This window comes from Strigops habroptila, chromosome 12 (genome assembly GCF_004027225.2).
Source record: "Strigops habroptila isolate Jane chromosome 12, bStrHab1.2.pri, whole genome shotgun sequence".
Taxonomy (NCBI): domain Eukaryota; kingdom Metazoa; phylum Chordata; class Aves; order Psittaciformes; family Psittacidae; genus Strigops; species Strigops habroptila.
In genome coordinates, this window is record NC_044288.2 from 22512314 (window position 1) to 22534919 (window position 22606).

A 22606-nucleotide genomic window follows, 5' to 3' on the forward strand; every position below is an offset into this window, starting at 1 on the left:
GTATACAAAGTGTAATCCTGCCTTTCAAGCTGTCAAGGGCAAAAACACCTCTGGGGAAGATGAGGGATTGCCTGGGGAGCAGGGAGGAAAAAGCAACAACCTACAGATATAGATTTTAGTTCTGAGAATACACTGCATAAACACAAAAATTAGGTGTTTGAGCAACTTTTCCTTCTGGTTCCTGTAAAGAACAAGTGCCACTGGACAAAGTTTCAAGTGCATCAGCTCATTTGCTGCAGGCGAGCTCAGCAGCATCCCCCTGCGAGCGTGGTTCCTCCTGTGGGCCAGTTTGAGACAAAGCCCTGGAGAAGCGGTGGCCTGGAATCTCCATTTGAATAGCTCTCTTATCCTAAATCCATCCTACACCTTACAGCTTTTTGGAGAACAAACATTAGCAATTTAACTTCTTTATAGGTCACCGCTGTGTCACCAGCGTGCTGCCGTTAGCTACTGGCAGCGGCACTAAAGCCGCGGCACCAAAGCTGCGGCACCCTGACATCAGAGACGCGGCATGAGGGGCAAGTCCTGGCATCACCACCTCAGCTAATTACTCACGATGTGGAACTGGCAGCCCTGCCTTCATGTCCTGCATAATGAAGACTTCAGCAGGGTGGTGAATCAAATTAGTTTGTCTGCATAGCAGGAAAGCCTTGATATCTTCATCTAACGTTGGTTGTCTATAAATCCCGAGCTTAACTTTGAAAGAAATTATATGGGGAATTGTCAGCTTTTCTTTGGATTTCTCATTTGATTCTTTGATCTAAGCAGGAAACATGGAAGATACTATTGCAGTGGGTACTATAATCATGTATATTCTGGGGCTGTATTGTCCTTAATTTACTTATCACCAAAATGCATCTGCCATGGTTACCATTCTGAAAGATGAAGATGGTGTCTCTGCAATGCATTTGTTTGAGTCAGACGAGGACAAGGGAAAAAAGGAAAAAGGCATAAGGCCCCTCCATTTGTTTTTGCTGTGTCTGGCTCCTGACCATTTTTACCATGCTAAGATTCAAGAAATGTGCCCATAGGTCAGCCTCAACCAGAACTTTCTTTTCTGCAACCCTTCAATCAACTGCAGGAGCCCTTCTGCCTCTTCCCTGCATGCCTCCGACCAGTCTAAGGCTGCCTGACCTACCAGAAATTGGGACTTCCAAGTCACACTCAGTACACCTGAAACATGCCAGCACAGGAGAGACAAAGCCTCTACGAACTGCTCCCTGTTTACTGAGGTTAGCCTATTAACGAATTACACGCTCTAGGAACTAGAGGCTGAACTCATCTAAACCCGTTTATGACTAACTAGCATTAATTCTCAAAATTTACTTAATAAAGAGCCATCGGGTTTTATTTCTCAGCTCTCAAACGATCAGAAAGCATCTATAGTTATGAATCTACTTGCTGTTGTTAAATCAAAGGTCACTGATTTCAGCACATTAACAAGCAAGACATTAACATGATATTACAAAGGATGCGTGAAGGGTATTTAGCATCACAACTCTGGCTATCATTGATGCTCAGATCTGTTTAATGAATTTGAATCAAAACGTACTTCTGAAGCACTCCACAGAGTGATTAGCAGTTTTTAAGACTCTGAATGTTAATATGAGCTAAACACAAATTTCATGCTGTCTGCTCTCAACAGAACTGATGCCTGTCAGCTCAAGAAAGGCACGGAAACGAGTGGAGAAACAGAAAGCTGTTCCAGTAAGTTCTGCTCACCCGGATCATCAGGACAGCTTTCCTGATGTCTCGAATCCCATCGTACACCAGCCGCGAGGCATCAATGAATTCGTTCTCATCCATGGGCTGAGCAGGGTCTGAACTCAGGGCTTCCACAGCAGCTTCTACTTGCTCGGTAAACCGCGGCATAACTGAATCAAGAACACCAAAGAGCAGTCAGTGCCCACCCCAGTGCCACCTTATGCTACACACTTGAGGTATGTGCCTCGTTGTTAACTATCACTGGAAGCTCTGAAGCAGTTCTATTTGAATTCAAAGCATTTGTTGCAGAAAGACATCAAAACTGCAGCTCGAGTCTTGGCCCACTGTTTACTCTGCTGCTGTTTGGTCTTTTCCCCTTAGAGAGTGAAAAGTTTACCCCCACCTTCTAGTGGACAAGAAGAAAACATCCGGAGAAGTGGTTAGAAACTATGAGATAAAATATTAAGCATTTGTTTTATGTTCCCTGCAGATGTACATAATTTTTTTGGGGAAAAAATAGCATTACCATCATGAAGCTCAAGTTTAACAAGGGACTGGAAGAGGGCAGGTTGCCCTGCTGTACTGCAGTGGCTCACTGCACCCTGGGAAGGACATCACAGAGCCATTTACAGTCTGTTCGCTTCTTCAGTGTCACCCTTGATTCTTCATCAAAGTAATTAAAGCAAAGCCAACCACTAATAGTTGGTGCAGCACTTACTGAAGTAACCAGAATCATTCCTTCCCTTGTGTGGATGTTACCAGCTAGTTCACAGGAAACACCCTCATTTATTGCTTGGGTGTGGTGAACTACAACCTACAATGCTTCTTTAACTGTCATAAAGGTATTTCACAAAATTTACCCTAAACAGTGACTCAAAATTTATTTTACTGGGCCAATGCAGTAGATGAAGAGGGCTGGAGCAGCTCTGGAGACAGGCTGAGAGCGCTGGGCTTGTTCAGCCTGGAGAGGAGAAGGCTCTGGGGAGAACTTGGAGAAGCTTCCAGTGCCTAAAGAGGCTACAAGAAACCTGGAGAGGGGCTTTGGACAAGGGCCTGTAGGGACAGGACAAGGGGAATGGCTTTAACCTGCCAGAGGGGAGATGGAGATGAGCTCTGAGGCAGAAGCTCTTCCCTGTGAGGGTGCTGAGGCGCTGGCACAGACTTTTCCCAGAGAAGCTGTGGCTGCCCCATCCCTGGCAGTGTTCAAGGCCAGGTTGGACACAGGGGCTTGGAGCAACCTGCTCTAGTGGAAGGTGTCCCTGCCTGTGGCAGGGGTGGGAACTGGATGAGCTTTAAGGTCCCTTCCAACCCAAACCAGTCTGGGATTCTATGCATGTGGCATAAATCTTTCTGGATCCAGAACACTCACGGAGCCTGGTACAATACTGCAAGATGTCCAGTGCAACTTTCAAGCCCTAGCTCACTGTTTAGGATTCATTTATTGGTGTTTTAGCTTTCTACAGCTCAAGAACAGCAAGCACACTCAGGGAGACTTTGTGCACTGCTGAATTTTAAGCCAGTCAACACAGCAAAATTACATTTCTCATTTTGCAACAGCTCTGCAAATAACTCCCACTAATTTTCATTATAGTGTGTCAATGGAGTCTTTAATAGATTTCACAGGTACCTTAGTATCTGGTTGCCCAGGCACTTGCAAGCAATATGAATTCAGGGATCTTGGAATTAACCGACTCTTACCTGTGTTGGACAGTAACTTCGTGGCTTCCAACACCTTCTCAGTGTAGACTCCAGGTTCGTAGTTATCCATTTCCGAAGTGACAACATGAATGACTCTAGCAGCACGTCCTCGAATTGCTCCAGCTGTGCGGTCTAAACCATCAACATCTTTTTCTTGGAGAGCAATGACACATTTGTTTACATCTTCTAAAATATGATTCTCTGGTGGTAAAAGAAGGAGGATTTAGATGGTAATATCTTCTTTTCTGCTGCAGTCATCAGCATAGCAATTTCTCAGTTTGTGACCTGCTCTATAAAACCTCCAATCAGATGCTGTAAAGCATTAATTTTTAAGCTTGCTACAACCAGGAAACAGCTGCCCTTCCACACTAGGTGTCAAAAAGCCATCAGTGGCAGCCACACTTCTTGCCTCTGTTTATCCTTGATTTTACCAACAGAAAAGCTGAGTTCATCTGAGTTCTCCCCTAATGTGTTTCTTCCCATTTCCTCCCCTGGACTGCCAAAGTCCTTATTCCAAATACTTCCAAACCGCTCCCCCATCATTCCACGTGCATGGGATGATGAACAACCCTCCCCTGCGCCACACCTCAGCCACCCAATGCTCTAATAGGCTGGGGCACTTGTGGCACGTTTCTAGCTTCCTACATAGTGTTTTCTCACAACCACACATACCATCAGAGAATATTAAGCTGCTAGTTCTCCCCTCAAATGGAAGACATACCATATGCAGTGATTTATGCAGAAAGCGTTCCAGTGACAGAGTACTCATTGTCTCTTGAGAAAACATAAAGCCAAGACCTCTGTTTGTAATTTACTTTTTGAACACACATTTTCTTTTTGACACAGAGGTATTTCCCTCTATCTATCACGTCCAAGAAGCTCACAATGAGTAAACTTCCCCCTAAGAGATTTCTGAAAATGCCTGAAGAAGTTGGGATCCTGACTGGGGGAAACGTACCCAAAAGGTCTTCCAAACTCTGTCAGAGACCTCTTTAGCATATCAGTACCAACGCTTTGATACTGCCATCCAACAGCAGCATTTGGGCTGCTTGGTAAGAAACCAACTTGGAAGCATTTCTGCTCTGTCACTTAAAATAGTTTCCAGCGTTACTTACCATTGACTTAATCATGCTGCACTGCCAATTCGTGCCACTGAAGTGGCTTTTATTCCCTACACAGGTAGTAAAAGAGCCATTTTGCAAGAGTTTGTAGAGCCGAGGAGCACATAGAGTTGAGTGATGGAGGATTTGTATAAACTGGCTGAAAGGATTGCTGCTGCTGGAAGTGTTATGCTTCATTTACATAAAATTAACAGAGCCAGGTGCAGTATTGCAAGACTTTGGTAAGCAACCTGGGCACGAAATACACTTGTGACATACCTCAGAAGCAACTCAGCCTGAACAAGTTCAGCCGAGGGCAGAATGTGGCCCTGAGAGAGAGAAGCGCAGGTTCATTAGTGATTTGACAAGTCAGTGAGCATGCAGCCAAGGTACAAGAGCTGCAGCAAGGAGCACACAGGGTTTGGGTATTTAAAGCAAGAGACAGACATCCCTGCAAGGTGCAAGAGTAAAAAGAAAACACGTCGGCACCAGGCCAAAACACAGACTGTTTATTGCTTGAATTCCTTAATGAATAAATTAAGCCACCGACCATTTAAAAGCCTCTTTGAATTATAGGAACTTTAATAAAAGGCATGGACAAAATGAAGATGAATATTTAAACGCCTGCTGATCACTTCATCTCTTCTGCCGATGTGAAGTGGCCAGAAAGACACTTCAAAGGCAAGGTAACCCGCCACAGGGCAGGGACCATCAGGTGCATCCACTGTGGTTATACTCTCCAGCCGGATGATAACAAATCAGATTTGACACTGTTCTGTGTGCTTGTATATACACACACACTGCTACCTGTCCTACAGGCATGTGGACCCCAAGTGTGGGGCACAAAGTGCCATCTGCTGAGGTCAGGGTGGCAGAAGAGCCCAGGAGATGCTGACACACGGGTTCACCTCCAGCACCTCTGGGGACGTGGTAACACTGCATCAAAGTCAACAGCCTTCCCGTGGCTGGGCGGGAGGAGAGTCTCACAGCAAGGGAATGGAACAGAGAACGTGCCCATGACATGGGGGCTAGAACTAGATGAGCTTGAAGGTCCTTCCCAAACCAAACCAGTCTGGGATTCTGTGATAACACAGGCAACGGCAAAGGGATCTTGTTCTATATATAAAAAAAGGAAAAAGTGGTGTCCACCCTCACCTAACACCTTCCACCCACCTCCCCATTAAAGGGATTAAGAAATCCTCTGCCAAACATCCCAAGAAGTCTGCAAGGGGGCCTGGGGGCTACAGGAGAGCAAAACCTAAGTAGTCAGGAGATCAAGCCACAGATGCGCAAATATAACTCTGCTTTTTGCTGTGTCCCCTATGAAAGGTCTTGGAACAATTTCCATGCTGAAGTTGTTCCCCCCTCTCTTGACAGGGACACTGGAGGAACCAGGTCAAACAGCAGTGTCAGTAGACATGGTTATGGAGCAAATACTTGAGTGTTCATACACTTGTAAATAAAGCATTCATCTTGTAATGAAGGAGGACAATCATCAGGTCCAGCAATATTCATCTGGAGGCTCTTAAGATGAAATAGCTCTACTGTGAAGGACATCTCTTGCATAAACCTCTGTCAATGGCAGAGGAATAGAAGGCAGCAAATGGAATGATTTTTTTAGGGGGTTTCAAAGGAGATCCAGGTAATTTCAGAACATTGAATTTGACAATTACACGGTGCTATCAGCAACTGCTCTAAAGAACAGAGAGAGTGGGCACACAAACACAGCCCAAGTGCTTAGGGAAGGCACTGATGAGAGGTATAAGAATTACAGAAGGCACAGAAGAGCTTTGAAATGAGGAATAACGGAACAGGCAAAGCCTCTGCAGTCAAGAAAGAGATGACTAAGCGTAGACAGAAGTCTGTACATTTACAAACAGCACGAAGAAAGCCAGCGGAGAAAAAACCTTCTTCACCATCATCTATTACAACCAGAGGCACCAAATGAAGCAAACAGGCGACGCTGCAAAAATGAGGTGGTTTTCACAGTTCAGCTGTGAACTCTGCACAGGATGATGGAGATGCCAGCGGTTTATAATGGTCAGAAGAATAACTAACACAGGCTTAAATGAGAAAAATCTGTCAGGGACTGTGCAGCAGATAACACCTCTGCTGCTGGAGCTCCCTGAGCTGCAAATCAATCATGGTTGGGAGCTTATAGGAAAGATCTTTAGGCTACAGGACTGCTCCATTCATCTCCCATGCCCTGACAATCAGCCACCACCAGACTGCTGTCCTATCTCAACAGGGCCCTTCTTGCGCCATGCCCTCCATAAAATGTGGTACCCTGCAAGCTTATCTGCAGCACTGTGCATCTAATATCCATCTTCCGTGACACTCTGCTATTATCTAAACCCAACCTCTCTTTCACCGAGCTTTTACCTGTGGATAATTGATACAATTCTGAAGCATAAGCTGAACAACGAAGCATAACTTCATGATGGACAGCACAACACATTGTGGGAATGTGGTGAGGATTCTTTAAACACACACACACAGACTCACAAGAACTCTTTAAAATTCTGCTTACATCCCAGTTTGTAACTGATACAAACTGACACAAGCATCCTAATAACCCCAAACAGAACCTGGTATAAATCATACCCATCACGATTTGATCCAGAGAGATGTTTAGACTTTTAGCAGATGAATTGGAGCTGTGGCATTTATATGGAAAACATTTATCAAAGTTCAAACAAATAATATTTAAACCAGTATTTATTGCTTTAATATTTTCCCTACATCTCTTCAACAACACAGCACATATAAATAACTGCTGGATGCACTTGAGCATCTGCAGGAGTCTCAAACCACAGCACTGCCATGATGCCATGGCAGTGGCAAGCACACGCTCGAGCTGAGCTCACCCCTGAGTCAGCCTGCCACTGCCCCAGAAAAGCAGCATTCCCTGCTTGCTGCCGAGCCTTTGATACAATTCAGAGCAACGCAGCAGTGGGACACCATAACCCTCAGAAGCACAGTACCCATCTCCTCAAATGACCCAGAAAGGATGCAGGCCACTCGGTTCCCGTGGTTTGACCCACAGACTAACAGCTTTTTCTCTTTAAAATGTTTTGTATGCTTGTGGGCAAACTCCAAGCGGAGCCGTGAACCTCAGCACACAACTCCCCCTAAATATATTTCTCCAGAAACAGGCTCCTCACAGCTGTGCAATTTCAACTACTGCTGCAACAATGAGCATGCAGATACAAATACCCAGGACGTTCAATTGCCTAAGAAGTTTATGCTACCTCATTGCAAAGAACAATTGTATTCAGAATGCAGGGAGCCACAATACAACATGTATGATAACACAGGTATTTCACTGTAGAAACACTACTTTGGGTGGGTGTTTTTCTTTTAAATAATAAAAAAAAAGATATTTTTTTTAATTCAGGACCTTAACTTTTCATCTCTATTTTCTAGCTATGTGGACCTGCTACTTCTGACTCGACACATCTGCCTGTGAAATCTCTCTTTACATTTGGAGTTTTTAGGTCATCTGAGATGCTTAAGCCTGTTTGCACCAGGAAAATTAGCCCCTCAGTTGGTGGAGGTAATTTGTGACTGGTATTGCAGACAGAATTCGTGTGGTTGTATCATTGTGTCCTCTGACTAGAGCAGAATTAGAGGTTGCGGAAAGAAAATCGTCCCCCTTGTTTCTAGGTCACTGCAGCTAATAGTGGGTCTTTATCAGTGATGCTGATAAAACAGATCATCTTGGCAAGCTCTTTGCCAAATGGAATTATTAATCTATTATAATGATCTAATCATCTTTAAAAACTTTACTAAAGCTGACATGGTTAAAAATACTGACAGAACATTTTGTGTAAGAACAGTTTTATTTTAATTAACTTGTCTGACCACGGTTTGAGATTCATTTTCATTTATGTAAGAAGAGTTTCAGGTGAATTGAGGGATCATCTTTTTCGCTAGTGCACAACTAGAACACAAACATGTTCTGTTTCCCCCAGTGTTCCTGCTGAGGTCTGTCTGCAGTAGCTAGGTGGTAATTCATCACTAGTTCAGCCAGCAATTCAAAAGCTTGAGACAGAAAGCGTTGTCTCCTCGCGCCAAGATCTCCTGCTCTATTTTCACACATTGCTCAGGAGAAAATGACACTTACCAGGTGAAACGTCCCAACACCATCCCTTCCAAAAACCCAAGAAGACTCCAGAGCACGTGTAGCAACCACCCATTTCCAGGAATAAGCTCAGTTACGAGAATGATCATTTCAGAGATCGAACCCCTGGTTACCTGACACAGCCAAGAAGTCATCAATGGAAGTGATGTCATCGACAGCATCTGTCAGCACACGGACTTGCTTCTCCCACTGCTCTTTGAAGAGATCCATGTTTTCTTGAGCCAGTTTGCTTTGGGGTTTAGCAGCCAGAGCCAGCGCAGCATTAATGACCTGTAAAACACCTCTGCATGTTTAAAACATATCCTTAATGAAACAATTCGTTTCCATATGTTTATCCAATGAACTCAGCAGCAAACGAAACAAGCTTAATAAGTTTTCAGGAACTTGATGTTTAAACACAAAAGTGGTTTATTCTGTGGTTCTCACATCCAACTCATACCTGCTTCACATTTATTATGGTTAGTTACTAGGAGCAAAAACACTTGGCAAGTATTCACAAGAGCTAGCTTCATCTTTCTTTAACAGCTCATGTTAAAAAGGTGTTGCTTTCCGAGTACAGGTTGGGCTGTTAAGTATTTTAGACAGGATGACATTTAGTACACTGGAGGCTGTATTTCCTAAGCTACTTGCCAGAACCTGAGAAAAAAAGGTCAAGAAAGGATTAATCTCACAAAGCTGGAATTAGAAACAATATGCAAATACAAAATTAAAGATAAATTTTATATTTATCTTCTTTTCCTTAAATCTTTACTCTGTAACTTGCCAATAATTGTTATCGTAGACTCATAGAATGGTTTGGGTTGGAAGGGAGCTAAAAGCTCCTCCAGTTCCAGCCCCCTGCCACAGGCAGGGACACCTTCCACTAGAGCAGGTTGCTCCAAGCCCCTGTGTCCAACCTGGCCTTGAACACTGCCAGGGATGGGGCAGCCACAGCTTCTCTGGGAAAAGTCTGTGCCAGCGCCTCAGCACCCTCACAGGGAAGAGCTTCTGCCTCAGAGCTCATCTCAATCTCCCCTCTGGCAGGTTAAAGCCATTCCCCTTGGCCTGTCCCTACAGGCACTTGCCCAAAGCTCCTCTCCAGGCTTCTTGTCAGCCCCCTTTAGGTATTGGAAGACTGTTACAAGGTCTCCCCTTCAGGAGCCTTCTCTTCTCCAGGCTGAACAAGCCCAACATTATATTACGTTAAGATTTCTATTATGTGGAAGAGCCAGATTAGCCAGGGAACAGGAGGAGAGGATACTATTTGATGCTCCTCCTGAACAACCCCTACTAATTTTCTTCAAACCCTAACACTGTAATTTACTCCAGATCCTTGTTTTTCTAAGCAGAACAAATGATACACATACTGCTGGGTAACAAAGGTTACACTGTGCCAATAATCAGTCAGTTAAATGACCAAAAAAGCCCTTTTGGTTGTGGGAGGAAAGCAAATCTCAAAAGCCTGCTCCTGTTCTTGCTATATTGTGCTCCAGCAGAATGACCTGGAAATTGCCAGATGTGAGAATCCATCTGCAATGAGACCAACACAACAATCCTAACCTTGTTTTCAAGCACCTGAGAGTTAGAGTTAATTAACTTACAAGTTCGATGTATAATTTTTCTTCTCTACTTTAGGACTGTATTAATTTCACGAAGTTGCCAGACAAAACATGCAAGCACCAGATGTTCCTCATTTTCCAAAATCCACTTCCTCTACCTGCTTCATTTAAAAGTGTCACAAAGCATTGAAAAAAATATGTAACTCACTAAACATGGAAATGATGGTGATGTCAAACATATCACGATGGCACGGAATTAATCAAGCAGAAGAGGCTGATTCACTCGAGGGATGCTAGAAATCAGCAGTGACTGAGGAAAATCCCCAGAAAAGCTCTACTGCTCTCCATGCTTCCATCCTGCCTCTGGAGATGGAGGCTGTAAGTCTGGGTCACAAATCAAAATAAGCTCGATGGGTTTGATAACATTGACAAATGCGAGAAACAATCTGGTATGAGGGGCAATCTGTTCAGGGAACATGTGGGACAAAACATGCCTTTGAAGTCCCCATTCCTCACGAAGAATGTGGGGATCTCTGCTGCTTCCCCTTCTTCAGAGCAGCCACTGAAGTCCCACCTTCTTGTGCAGGCAGCTGCAGTGATCAGGATGTCCCTTCAGAAAGAGGCCTGCTGCCAGCCATGGTGCATGCTGCTCTGCTACCCTCACTCCCACTGCCCGTTAAGATCATGGTTCTCAAGCCCCCAAAAAAGCCTTGCAACACCCAAGAGATGATGTTTAAACATTTAAAATCAAACAGAAATAGAGGCTTTAGAAAGGGAAACCTTTCCTCTGTTCAAGAGCTCTGATTCTTATACCTAATCACTGCCATTTCCTGCCCCAGTCTGACTGATGTGGTGAGTTAACCACCTGTCGATCACAATCTAGATATTGAAAGTTTTATATCAAGATGAATCCAAATAACAAGTGTCCTGGAAACAAAAAGGGTAAACCTGTCAATGCTCCAGAATTCTGCTCTCAGCTTTTATCCTGCTAGAAACTGTAACTACTGAGACAGAGAAGATGGTGATACCAAGTCAGGACATTGTCTCCTGCTCTCTTCTAGCTGCCTGGGCTAATATCAGATATGAAAACATCCCTTCAGCACTGAGACAGGTCAGCATTAATGCTGGAGAAACATATTGCCTGTGTACCTGCGTGATGTATGTCTGGACAGCAGCATCTGTCTGAACAATTAATCTTTGTCAGCAGCACATATCCAACCCCAGATGCCCACGTTAAGCAACTCTTCACACGTAATGGAAGAGCTGTCACAGAGGGCTCTGCAGGTGCTCAAGAAACTCAAACAGGGCATCATCACCAAATCCAAATGCAGGAGGCAGGAGCTGCACCACTGTCCTCCCTCCAGGCAGCTTGGCCAAGTGAAAAAGGGAATTTTTATACAGCAGCAAAAATGCATGGCCAGGGCAAATTTAAGAAATAGCCAAGCAAAACGAGCGTGCAAGATCTCCCTTACACACAGACACGTCTCGCATTTGGAAACCAGCCAGCATCACTAGAGATGAGGACAACGTGGTGGGGAAATCGAAGGCTATCAAGTACCACTGCAGAGCAAAAGACAAAACTACAGCTCAGGAAACCCATACAGGTACGTGTGTGCTCAGGAGGAAATTCAAGACAGCAGGTTCAGCTCCACAGTCCTTTATCGTAGCACATACTCCATCTCTATGTGCAAAGTGATCACAATATTCAGGTTTAGCAGGGGTGATAAAACCCTTCACCCCATGTACAGCTTAGTATTTACATGGGTGAGTTATCCCAGACATGTCTCACATGTCTGCTTGAAGGAATGTCCCAGGGATTACTGACAAAACCCTGCAAATTATCTATTTGAGTAAATATACTCTTACATGATGCCCTGTATCCAGTACAGAGTGAATGGTGAATTTTCTGGCAGATGCTTAGACAGACAAGGGAAAAGGACAGGGGTGCTGGATCTCTGCTGTGCTCTGGGGAGACCCCCCCTGCAGTTCTGATCCAGCTCGGGGGTAACAGCACAGGAGGGACGTGGAGCTGCTGGAGCGAGGCCAGAGGAGGCCCCGGAGCTGCTGCGAGGGCTGGAGCAGCTCTGCTCTGGAGCCAGGCTGAGAGAGCTGGGCTGGGGCAGCCTGGAGAAGAGAAGGCTCCTGAAGGGGACACCTTAGAGCAGCTAAAATGAACACTTGAGGGAGGGGGAAGGGACTGATTAAAGCATACTATTGCTTCTCCAAAAAACATGACGTGTTGGGCAATTAGTTTAGAATATGAGTAACTTACAGGAAGGATATATATATCTCCTATTTCCTACATATCTTCCTATTTCAAATAATAGGAAGAACAAGTCCAGACTACCTGCAACGTAGCCAATTCCATGTAAAACATTTGGTACTTTCAAGGAAATATTCTGTATTTCAGAGCTTCTCAAAATGCTGCCAGAGCACTGTGATCACAATGACTCACTGAAGTTGTACAAAGGAAAGAATCAAACAGGGACATTTTGAGACTATCCAGAAGGAAATGAAGCATGGCAGGAAAACACACTATTTTTATCGGTGCTTTGTTTCATGTAGCAACTGCAACGTTGAACTCAGACAGCCCAGTGCTCAACAAGGTGGTTCCAGAGAGTTACTTGGAGTAGCTCACCTCCACCTCACAGCTTCCTGCACCAGCAGCCAGGACTTGGCAACACAGGTCCCGAAATGGGGGAGGCTTGGAGTTCAAAGACCTGCAATGTATGTCTCAAGCTGCACCTCAAATCCTCTTCTCATCTCTTTCGTGGGAAGAAACTGCTTGGTGGGGTCTCCATTTTAATTATTGTTCTTATTTATTTAATTCTTTCCCATTTTCTCTATTGAAACTTAAGATGTCAGACTGAATTTATGTATTAATACCTTTGTAGAACAAAGAAGAGTGACTTCAAAAGCTCTCATAAAAAGCACAGCTATTCCAGGACAGAAACCACTGTAACCTCAGATATACTTGTGGGTAAATTAAGGCCACTGGGTCACCCAGAATTCATGTTTTTAGGCTTAATTTAGGATGCTTGCAAGCTCACCTTTATAGCATCCCATCTAAGAACTGAGAGAGGCTGGGAGAAAGGTCTTACACTTGGTGGCGTTCCTACAAACAACACTTTTGAACACTTGTCTGGCATGGCTGAAGGAAGAAATATGGGAGAAGAAAACTACCACTTATTTGTGTTGCACTGCAATCCCTAGCTGCTGTGCCTTCAGATAGTCTCAGTGCACACAATGTCTGTAAGTCACACAACACTCCATTTCAATGCCTATGAGCACTTCTGGGGTTTTGTCTCAGCCTTTCAGATAAGGACTTTTTGCTCTTTCCAGGAGACAGTTCTCTCTGCAGCTGGTTTAACTTTGCCCTGTTTCCCGTAGTATTGGTTTTAGGATGCTACTGTGACACAATAAGGAGTTTATCAGTTGCAAAAGTTCAAAACCAACACACCTATCCTCACCTTTTCTTTACAACTAGAATACCTGTGGTTCCTAAATAAGTCACTTGTTTTTTGTTTTTAAACAAAGATTTTGATTTACCAGCTTCATTGTGGCATTTGGGTAATGAGTTGGAAAGTAGCTCTGTAGCTTTCAAATCCAGGACACTTTGCATTTGTAAATAAAATAAATAAGCTAATAAAATGAGCACCCATGCATCAGCTATCATCTCAGGGGCAAACTAAGCCTCAGCTGGGATGTAAAAATTGGTTTTGTTCTGGAGTATGTGAAAGGCAGCTGGCCAAGCACCCTGCAGGATCAAGTTTGCCTTTGGTAGAAGATCTAAGAGCAAGGGCAGAAGCAGTGATCTCAGCTTTGCCTTTGGGAGCAACCTCAGCACAAGGCTGAGTGGAAGAATGCTCTTATTCAACCTGCCAAAAATAGCACTGCACCCCCAGAGCGTGAGCAGCAGGTCGAGGGGGGGGATTCTGCCCCTCTGCTGCGCTCTGGGGAGACCCCCCCTGCAGTCCTGATCCAGCTCTGGGGCAACAGCACAAGAGGGACGTGGAGCTGCTGGAGCGAGGCCAGAGGAGGCCCCGGAGCTGCTGCGAGGGCTGGAGCAGCTCTGCTCTGGAGCCAGGCTGAGAGAGCTGCGCTGGGGCAGCCTGGAGAAGAGAAGGCTCCTGAAGGGGAGACCTTAGAGCAGCTCCAGGGCCTAAAGGGGCTCCAGGAAACCTGGAGAGGGGCTCTGGATAGGAGCTTAGTGATAAGATGGTGCTCAGAACCGGATGACCTTTAAAGTCCCTTCCAATGCAAAGCATTCTAGGATTCTATGACCATGCAGTGCCCCTCATTCTCTCCTGTGGTACAGATGGCTAGTTGTAATGTAGCAGCAAAAGCATGATTCTCTAATCACAGCTTTCTAAATGGCCAACACATAACTTCATGACATTACCCCCAAAGCTGCCACAGCAGCTGAGCCCAGCCAGGACCATCCCCTTGTCCAGGCTGGATTATAATACCCCTGTGTTTCTGTACTGAAGCAAGCACAGCTTGCCTACTGGTAGTTTGTAAGAAGCTGCTCATAATTTAATTTTACATATGCCAGATGTCAAAGTTACCTCCAGCATTCACCCTACTCATGTCTCCTTCCCTGCTCCTAATTGCATTTTGCTCTGAGTGGAAAAAAAAGGTTCAGAAGCAGAACATTTACGTCGTTTCCAGTTACATCCAACCCCAGGTCTACATCCTCATGTCTACTCGGTGCTAACCATCTATGTAGCTCAATACAACAAAAAGCACTCTGCGCACTCTGATGAGCTGAATGCCTGGGAGCAAAGCATACAGAAGACTGGCTTACACTTTCCCTGGCTATAATGGCAGTGACCAGCAAGTGTATGGAGGCTGATGCACCAAAAGAAGAAGGCAGAATTTGCTTTGATTCCCCATATTTTGTTCCAATGTATAAACGGTAGTTTGAGCGCTTTCCTGCAAACTACAGACAGGTATCTCTGCAGAGGTATTTCTTCTTCTTGTTACAGTGACCCACAGATACACGTTCTATTGAAATAAAAGGACCTTTTCCAGGTTAGCAAATATTAGTGTCAATGTATTTACTATTTGCTTATTGTGTGCAGATAATTATCAACTCCCCATCTATGGAAAAAGCATTTTTATTTGTAGCTGAGGACTGATATTGTAGTCCCAGTCAAAAGAGAAGCAAGAATTCTGGTGCCATTTGTTTTGGTGTCTATTTGTGCTGCTTCAATTTGCATTTCACTGACTTCAAGTGCTGAAGTTTTGGGGGTTTCAAGGACTCTATGTCTTTTCTGGAAGCTGTTCTGCTTCTGCACTCCACAGATCACACTGTGCCTGCGATGAAAACACTGGGTTCTTACACACTAACACACCTCCTTCTACAGAATTGAATCCCTTTCTCCTATCTTTGCTTCTTTTTATGCATCAGTAAGTGCTCCAGTTTCTAATATAGTTTCTTGGATGGCCACCCCTGTGCTGGCTCTTCACAGCAGGCCTGGGCTGGTTCACAACTGGGCTGGTTCAGCCTGAAGAAGAGAAGGCTCCTGAAGGGGAGACCTTAGAGCAGCTCCAGGGCCTAAAGGGGCTCCAGGAAACCTGGAGAGGGGCTTTGGACAAGGGCCTGTAGGGACAGGACAAGGGGAATGGCTTGAACCTGCCAGAGGGGAGATTGAGATGAGCTCTGAGGCAGAAGCTCTTCCCTGGGAGGGTGCTGAGGCGCTGGCACAGGGTGCCCAGAGAAGCTGTGGCTGCCCCATCCCTGGCAGTGTTCAAGGCCAGGTTGGACACAGGGGCTTGGAGCAACCTGCTCTAGTGGAAGGTGTCCCTGCGCATGGCAGGGGGTTGGAACTGGATGAGCTTTAAGCTCCCTTCCGACCTAAACTGTTCTAGGATTTTATGATATAAAACTACAACCCAAGTGTTAAGTTTTTAATGTAAGTATTTCTGCCCAATGCCAATAAAATGCTTTAAGCACCTGTAATTAAACAGTCTGGAGATAGATCTGCTAGTTAGTACATGCAAAAAATCTGACAGTCTTTCAAAGAGAAGAGAAAAGGGGACAACTGTTCCGTGTTAAGTCTTTACTGCAAGAGAAACAAAATTATCTCCTTCTCCAGAAGCCACCAGGGAACTGGCAGTAATTGGGGACTTGAGGAGAGCAAGCCTGACAGTCACGTTTGGGTTTGGTTTTGAGAGGTTGATCGGAGGGGTTTTGTTTCTCTAACATGCTGCAACTTCTAAACAAAAGTTTTTGTGCTATTTGGAACCTCTACATGGGATTCCTTATGCTGTGGTATTCTGTCTGTCTGTGTCAGTAGGTGTGATCAGCATATGTAACCATCTGCCTCATCAGAAATCTATAAGCAGCAAATTGCTTTTCAAGCATTTCAAAATTGGAATGTAAGGATGTGGAACAGCAATTATTAAAACAAGATGTTAATATGAGAAGAGTCAATTTATTTTTATATTAAAAAAAATGTAATTTAATCCAAGAATTATCTGGAGTCTGTTTAATGGGCAACACTCACTTGACTGTGCAATGGACGTTGAGCTATGCCAAACATGCTGTCTGTGCTAAGGCTGATATAGAGGGAGCAGGAAAAGAACAGGCAGAGATGCTGCCTGGTGCCCTCACAGTGTTTCTAAGGAGGATGAGCTATTTGGGCGGAGGAGAAAGGCAACCAGCACTGCCTCACCGATAGGAGAACAGGTCCTGCATGTCCACACCAGGGAGGTGCAGGTCTACCTGCTCCTGCAACCCACTTCCCCGAAGATGCTCATTCTCAAGGGCAAAGGGGTCCAGCTTTTGCTGGCAGAAGCAAACACCCAACCTGATGGAAATTCTAATCCCTCAGTATTTTCTAGAACTCTCAGCCTGCCTGCAGTGTGGTTAAAGTCTGTAGATGAACTTCATGGAGGCTTTAAGGAATGAGAAAGTCAACATATCGCTGGTTAAAGCAGCTGCAAGTGACAGCAGACTGTCACATCAAACGGCTGGAGCAATACTCTTTCCTTTCAAGAGCTGTACTGGGGCATTTTCACTGTTGCTTTCTAAACACCTACAGCTTGTATGATCAGACACACTCCCATGGTTAAGCTCTCAGACATCTTTAATGCAAAATGCTGTTACAAAACAGCTTTTGCAGGCTCCCAAAGCAAGTATTTCTTGGAAGCAGAACTCGGGAGTTATGAGCGAGGATCCAGGTTTTCAAGTGGAGATAAACAAAATCTTTTGCTAATTTACCATTGGCAAGCTCTGTGTTTAGCAAGGAGGCAAAGAAAACTTCCCCCAGCGCTCTGCTAGGCAAAAGGAAGCACAGGCAACTATTCCAAGCATTTCACAGCAGTACTTTTCCACTTCCATTATGAAAAGCATCTTAAGCATTTTGTTTCAAGCATTTAACCATAGCGATGGAGGGCTTTTGTTCTTCATTTTAACCCACCACAGGCTGGCCTCTTTCCACACCACCTAACAAGGCATGAAACTGCAGGTAACTCTTGTGAGGTGCTGCATGAAGTTGTTTCACTTGGATATACAGACTTCCGGCAATGCATGTCCTCAAAAAAAAAAGAATTCATAGAATCACAGAATGGTTTGGGTTAGAAAGGACCTTAAGATCATCTAGTTCCAACCCCCCTGCCATGGGCAGGGACGCCTCACCCTAGACCAATTCAGGCAGGGTTGTAAGTCAGGGCTTCATGAAGAAAACCACCAGTGACCCCCTAATGCCACCTTATTCCTCCTTGTAAACCCAGACTAACACAAGTCACCCAGCTGGCTACTACAGAGCAGGCACAGCTCTTCCTAACAGTTCCTTCCGCATGGTTGAAAGGGAGCTCAAAATATCATATTAAGTCTTAATTTCTGTGTTAAGTGTCTGGGAACTCACAAACAGGAAGGATGATGTTGCTCTTGAGGAAGAGCCAATTTCCAGTTATGGCCACACTAAACAAATGTAACTCCTTGCTTTTGTAGAGACTTCCCAGATGAAAAGTTTGCCACATCTTTTTCCTCGAAGAATCAGATCTTAAGCCTGAGAGTGTCTGAAGGTGATACTGGCAATGACTGGTTTCTTGTTTGAACCAAGTCTTCTCTAACCAATTTGAAGTGCTGCCTGCTCCTTACTCCCGCTGCTGGCTCAAAAAGGCAAGATACAACTAGGGACTGAGTAACTGCCTTGAAATACAGCTTTTATAATTAACTCTACAGCTTCATTTCTGCAAAAATCATTCTTTAACCAGGAGTTTCCCACTCCCAGACTGGCCTCTACTCAGCTAAGCTATTTAAGAGGGACTCAAGTGCATTAAATTTCAGTTTCATCCTTTCAACCACAGCAGTACCTTGAATAAAATTTCATACATCATATTTCTGTGTGGTATTGATACAGTCACTTCAGTTTCAGAGACTATTGTAATTACTGATTGACTTGACTCATTCTGAATCCAGCGTCTTCCTGGAAAAAATACCATCTAAGCCAAAAAAACCCCAAAGCATATAATGTTGGGTTTAATCTGTATTTCATGCCTAATTCACATGTTTATTCAGCACAGACACCTAAATGGATTCAAGAAGCAGCTGTGAATCTCATCAGGAATAAACTGCAAAATAGACAGATAATTGTCTGAAAAGGAAAACAAAATCCCAGTATGCTTCCTATGTGGAAGCATTTAAGATTATACAGAGTAACCCAAGTTTGGGAACAGTCAGTAACGCGGTTGAGGATGACAGCGTGCTGAGTCGCTTATCCTTATATTGTTAAGAGGAAACCCAGATGCCATTTGTAAAACAGTTCAGACAAGTGCCCCTAATTATCTCCCAGGATTCACAACATATTTAAATACTCTTGGAGCATTAAAGAATCAACCAGAGAACATGTAATGCAATATAAAAGCCCTCTTTCAAGGGGTATGAACATCTATAGTGTCATTTACTAATCTCTTGGTGACGACCCTGAAATTAAGGCAAGACTCTGCAGTGCATCTGAACTGCAGCTTGGAAGTTCAGATATGTGACCTCTGTAAAGCCACAACCCATCAGTTATAGCCCTCGTCCATTTATAGATGATCAAAGCTTCCCATGTCTCTTAAATACATTATCCATAATCCCTGAAGTCGAAGGTTAACAACTGCACTTCAGTAAATGTGACTAGAGCTTGGTGACTACTGAATAGAGTTTGTTCATTATTTCATGGTGTTTATTTTCTAAAGGAATGGATTTAAATAAATAGGCAGTTGTTGGAAAAGCAAAGCTAGAAGAGTTGGAAATACACACAACTTCAGCAATAGGGAGGGGAAACACCCCCACAGACTTGGACAACTACCAGAAGCATTTAGATTCAAAGAAAACCTAACTTTCTTAAGATGCTTATTTTCAAAAGCACCATCATTTGTTTGGAACAACATGCAGCAGACACCCATATTCTTGGAGATAACCAAAAGAAATCATTATATCCAGCCTAGTTAGTTACGTTAGGAAAGAGCAAGCCCTTACACTAGACAAGATGCATTTTTAAAAGCTTTTTCTTCCACATACTTTGTTTCAACTGCAACAATTGACCTTTGGTTTTAACAAGCCATCCACACCACTTGCCCCAGAGGTGGGAGGCAAAGACCTGCACAGCCAGTCAAGGCACAAGCAGGAGTGGGAACCACAGAAGTCTACCCCAGCACAACAAAAGGCCTAGACAGTACTGAATGTTTTATGTTCGGGTGCCTATTTTCACCTACTGAATAGGTGAATAGTGCTACTGAATAGCACTGACTTACAAGTAAAAGAAAAGGTAAAATAGACCTGCTCTTCACACTGTCTTCAGCTATTCCCTCAGAACTCCCCTCCTGCTGAGGCGGGTACCAGTGAACATCCCTCTCTTCCTTTTGACTAGTTTTCCCAACATATATGGGAAAACTTGAACAAATTCCAAATAATCCTGAGACAATTCACCTTATTTTCCTAAAATGCCATTCAGCCAATTTTTCTGAGGATGTACTTTCCATCAGCTCCTTGTTACCAACAACAGCTTGTTTCTGTGCTTAAGATCTGAATTTCCTGTTGCTTTAAAAAATGGAAATTACAAGAATTGAAAGTGCACTGTAGTCTTCAGGGGTGCAGCCAAGTATCTAGTTGTTGACATTTAAAACATCAGGGTTGTCAAAATGCTAGAGGATAGTCTAGTGCTTATATAAACTCAATTTCCTTGTTTCCATTAAAAAGTTACTAATTAAAAGGTAGTCTCAGCCAGGTTCAAGCTCTTCACACATAGTCAGCTTCCTACTCTATTGAGGAGATTTTTTTGTGGCTTATTTATATTCTACTCAGGCAAAAAATAATATATCTATAATTCATCTTACAGCCTGCACAGGAGCAGTGGTAGCCTCTTCACAAGACATCTTCCTGCAGCATGAATGTACACAGTAAATCACTGAAGCTTTACTGGTTTACTGCCTTGCAGGTTGCTAAAATACCCCAGCCAAATGAAACCAGAGTTCTTGTGTAGAAAAGACCCATTCATATCACTAATTACTCTGTCATGTATTTTGAAGTTTCTAAGTCTTGATGACTACTCCTGCATCTTATTCACTACATAGCAGCTTCCAGTGCCTAAAGGGGTGACAAGAAACCTGGAAAGGGGCTTTGGACAAGGGCCTGCAGGGACAGGCCAAGGGGAATGGCTTTAACCTGCCAGAGGGGAGATTGAGATGAGCTCTGAGGCAGAAGCTCTTCCCTGTGAGGGTGCTGAGGCGCTGGCACAGGGTGCCCAGAGAAGCTGTGGCTGCCCCATCCCTGGCAGTGTTCAAGGCCAGGTTGGACACAGGGGCTTGGAGCAACCTGCTCTAGTGGAAGGTGTCCCTGCCCGGGGCAGGGGGTTGGAACTATATCATATAATGGTATGATAGATCATCATACCATATCATCATAGTTGAGCTTTAAGGTTCCTTCCAACCCAAACCACTCTATTTGGATTCAATTTATTAAGGAAAAAGTCAAGTTCTGCAGCAAGTCCACAGACAGACACTAAGAAGGCCAGAACATGTCCTAAGCAGAACCAGTGCCCAACTTATCAAGGTATGTCTTAAGTTCTTACCTGGGGACACAGGGCTTCAAGCTGGCTGGCTGACATGCGAACCAACTTCACACCTTCTTCGTTGTTTGAGATGGAACAGGCCAAGTTGGCAACCTGTGTTAGAGGTGAGAGAAAATGAAACACAACTGTTAGAACTGGGGTTTACTTCCCTCTGTAGGAAACTTTCTACTCATCCCCAACAGCGATCAGTAACCCATCATGAAATACAAAGCATCCACATTCATTCAGTTCTAACCAATTTGGAAAGTGCTAACGACATCTGTTCCTTCTCTAGCCATGAAATCATAACACATTGGATCATAAAACCATAGTCATTCAAACAGGACAAAGAGATCCTTGTTACCATTGGTTCTGTTAAGTTCTCTTCAACAGAACGTATGAGAGCATCACTGCAGCACCTCAAGTGACAGTTAAACAGCCCATTCCCACTCCACTGAGACAGCAGCAACCACACAGTTAAAAAACCCATTCCAGCTCCCATGCATCTGAGGATTATGTATTCCAATGTCTGTAGGCACAGGGATGCTCCCTTCTCCTTGGAATGTTTCTATATCCTACTGTGTGTCATCCCCAAAGCACTCAGAGGCTCACCGAGCAATTGGCCTATGCAGTTGTGGTGGTGGTGTAAAACTCAAGCTGTTTTGCTGGAGTTGCACAAGAGCAAACTTCTGCAGCAGGATATGGGTATTTGAATGCTTGAGGTACTTCTTATCTAGCAGAGACTGTTGTATCAGGCACGGGCTCCTCCAGAAATCCATTTATGCTGTGATTCATCAAATAAACCCATTTCCTGGTACAGGCGATCGTGAAGATCCATCCACAAGTCTCCAGAATATGAATAGCAACTTGTGGTGCTAAAAGCTTTACTCCAAAACCTTGACCTGCTGCACAGCAGCATCCTTAACTAGGTCATCTTGAACAGAGATGGCCTTTCACAAACACCTGCCTTAAGAGCACAGAGGAAGGGGACAGCACAGAATTTTTTGGTAATTGAAGATTCCTCAATTGAATTCCTCCTATCGGAGTTACTCTCAGGGGAAGGAAGTCTGAAGTAAGTTACATTTCCTAGTTGACAGGTGAATGACAAGCATGTTATTCTGAGCCATTTGAACACAGAAAGCTGTAAAAATAGCACAAAGTGAACTGAGATGAATACTGAGTACTGTCCTTTCAGAGACAGAGCAACCTGCAACCCCCCTCAGTAAATGTGCTGTAGAAGCATCATCACAAGCCAGCACGCTCTTGGTTAACACCAGTGAACCAGATTTCTCCGTATATACCTTCCTCTATAAGCTGGGGAAATTCCATTCTCCCTTTAATTAAACTACCCTCTGCATTCATATCCAAGTCATTTTG

General features: G+C 44.2%; 1 protein-coding gene across 2 annotated transcripts in view; it reads right to left on the reverse strand.

Annotated features, from left to right (window-relative positions):
* The window catches only part of CTNNA1 (catenin alpha 1), a 125647-nt gene that overhangs the window by 13594 nt on the left and 89447 nt on the right, over positions 1-22606 (reverse strand). For both annotated transcript variants that reach the window (XM_030504960.2, XM_030504961.1), the window contains exons 10-13: positions 21251-21343; positions 8760-8916; positions 3403-3603; positions 1723-1874 (exon numbers count right to left, since the gene is read on the reverse strand). In XM_030504960.2, the coding sequence (XP_030360820.1) occupies positions 1723-1874; positions 3403-3603; positions 8760-8916; positions 21251-21343 (603 nt within the window). The remainder of the gene's footprint in view (positions 1-1722; positions 1875-3402; positions 3604-8759; positions 8917-21250; positions 21344-22606) is intronic.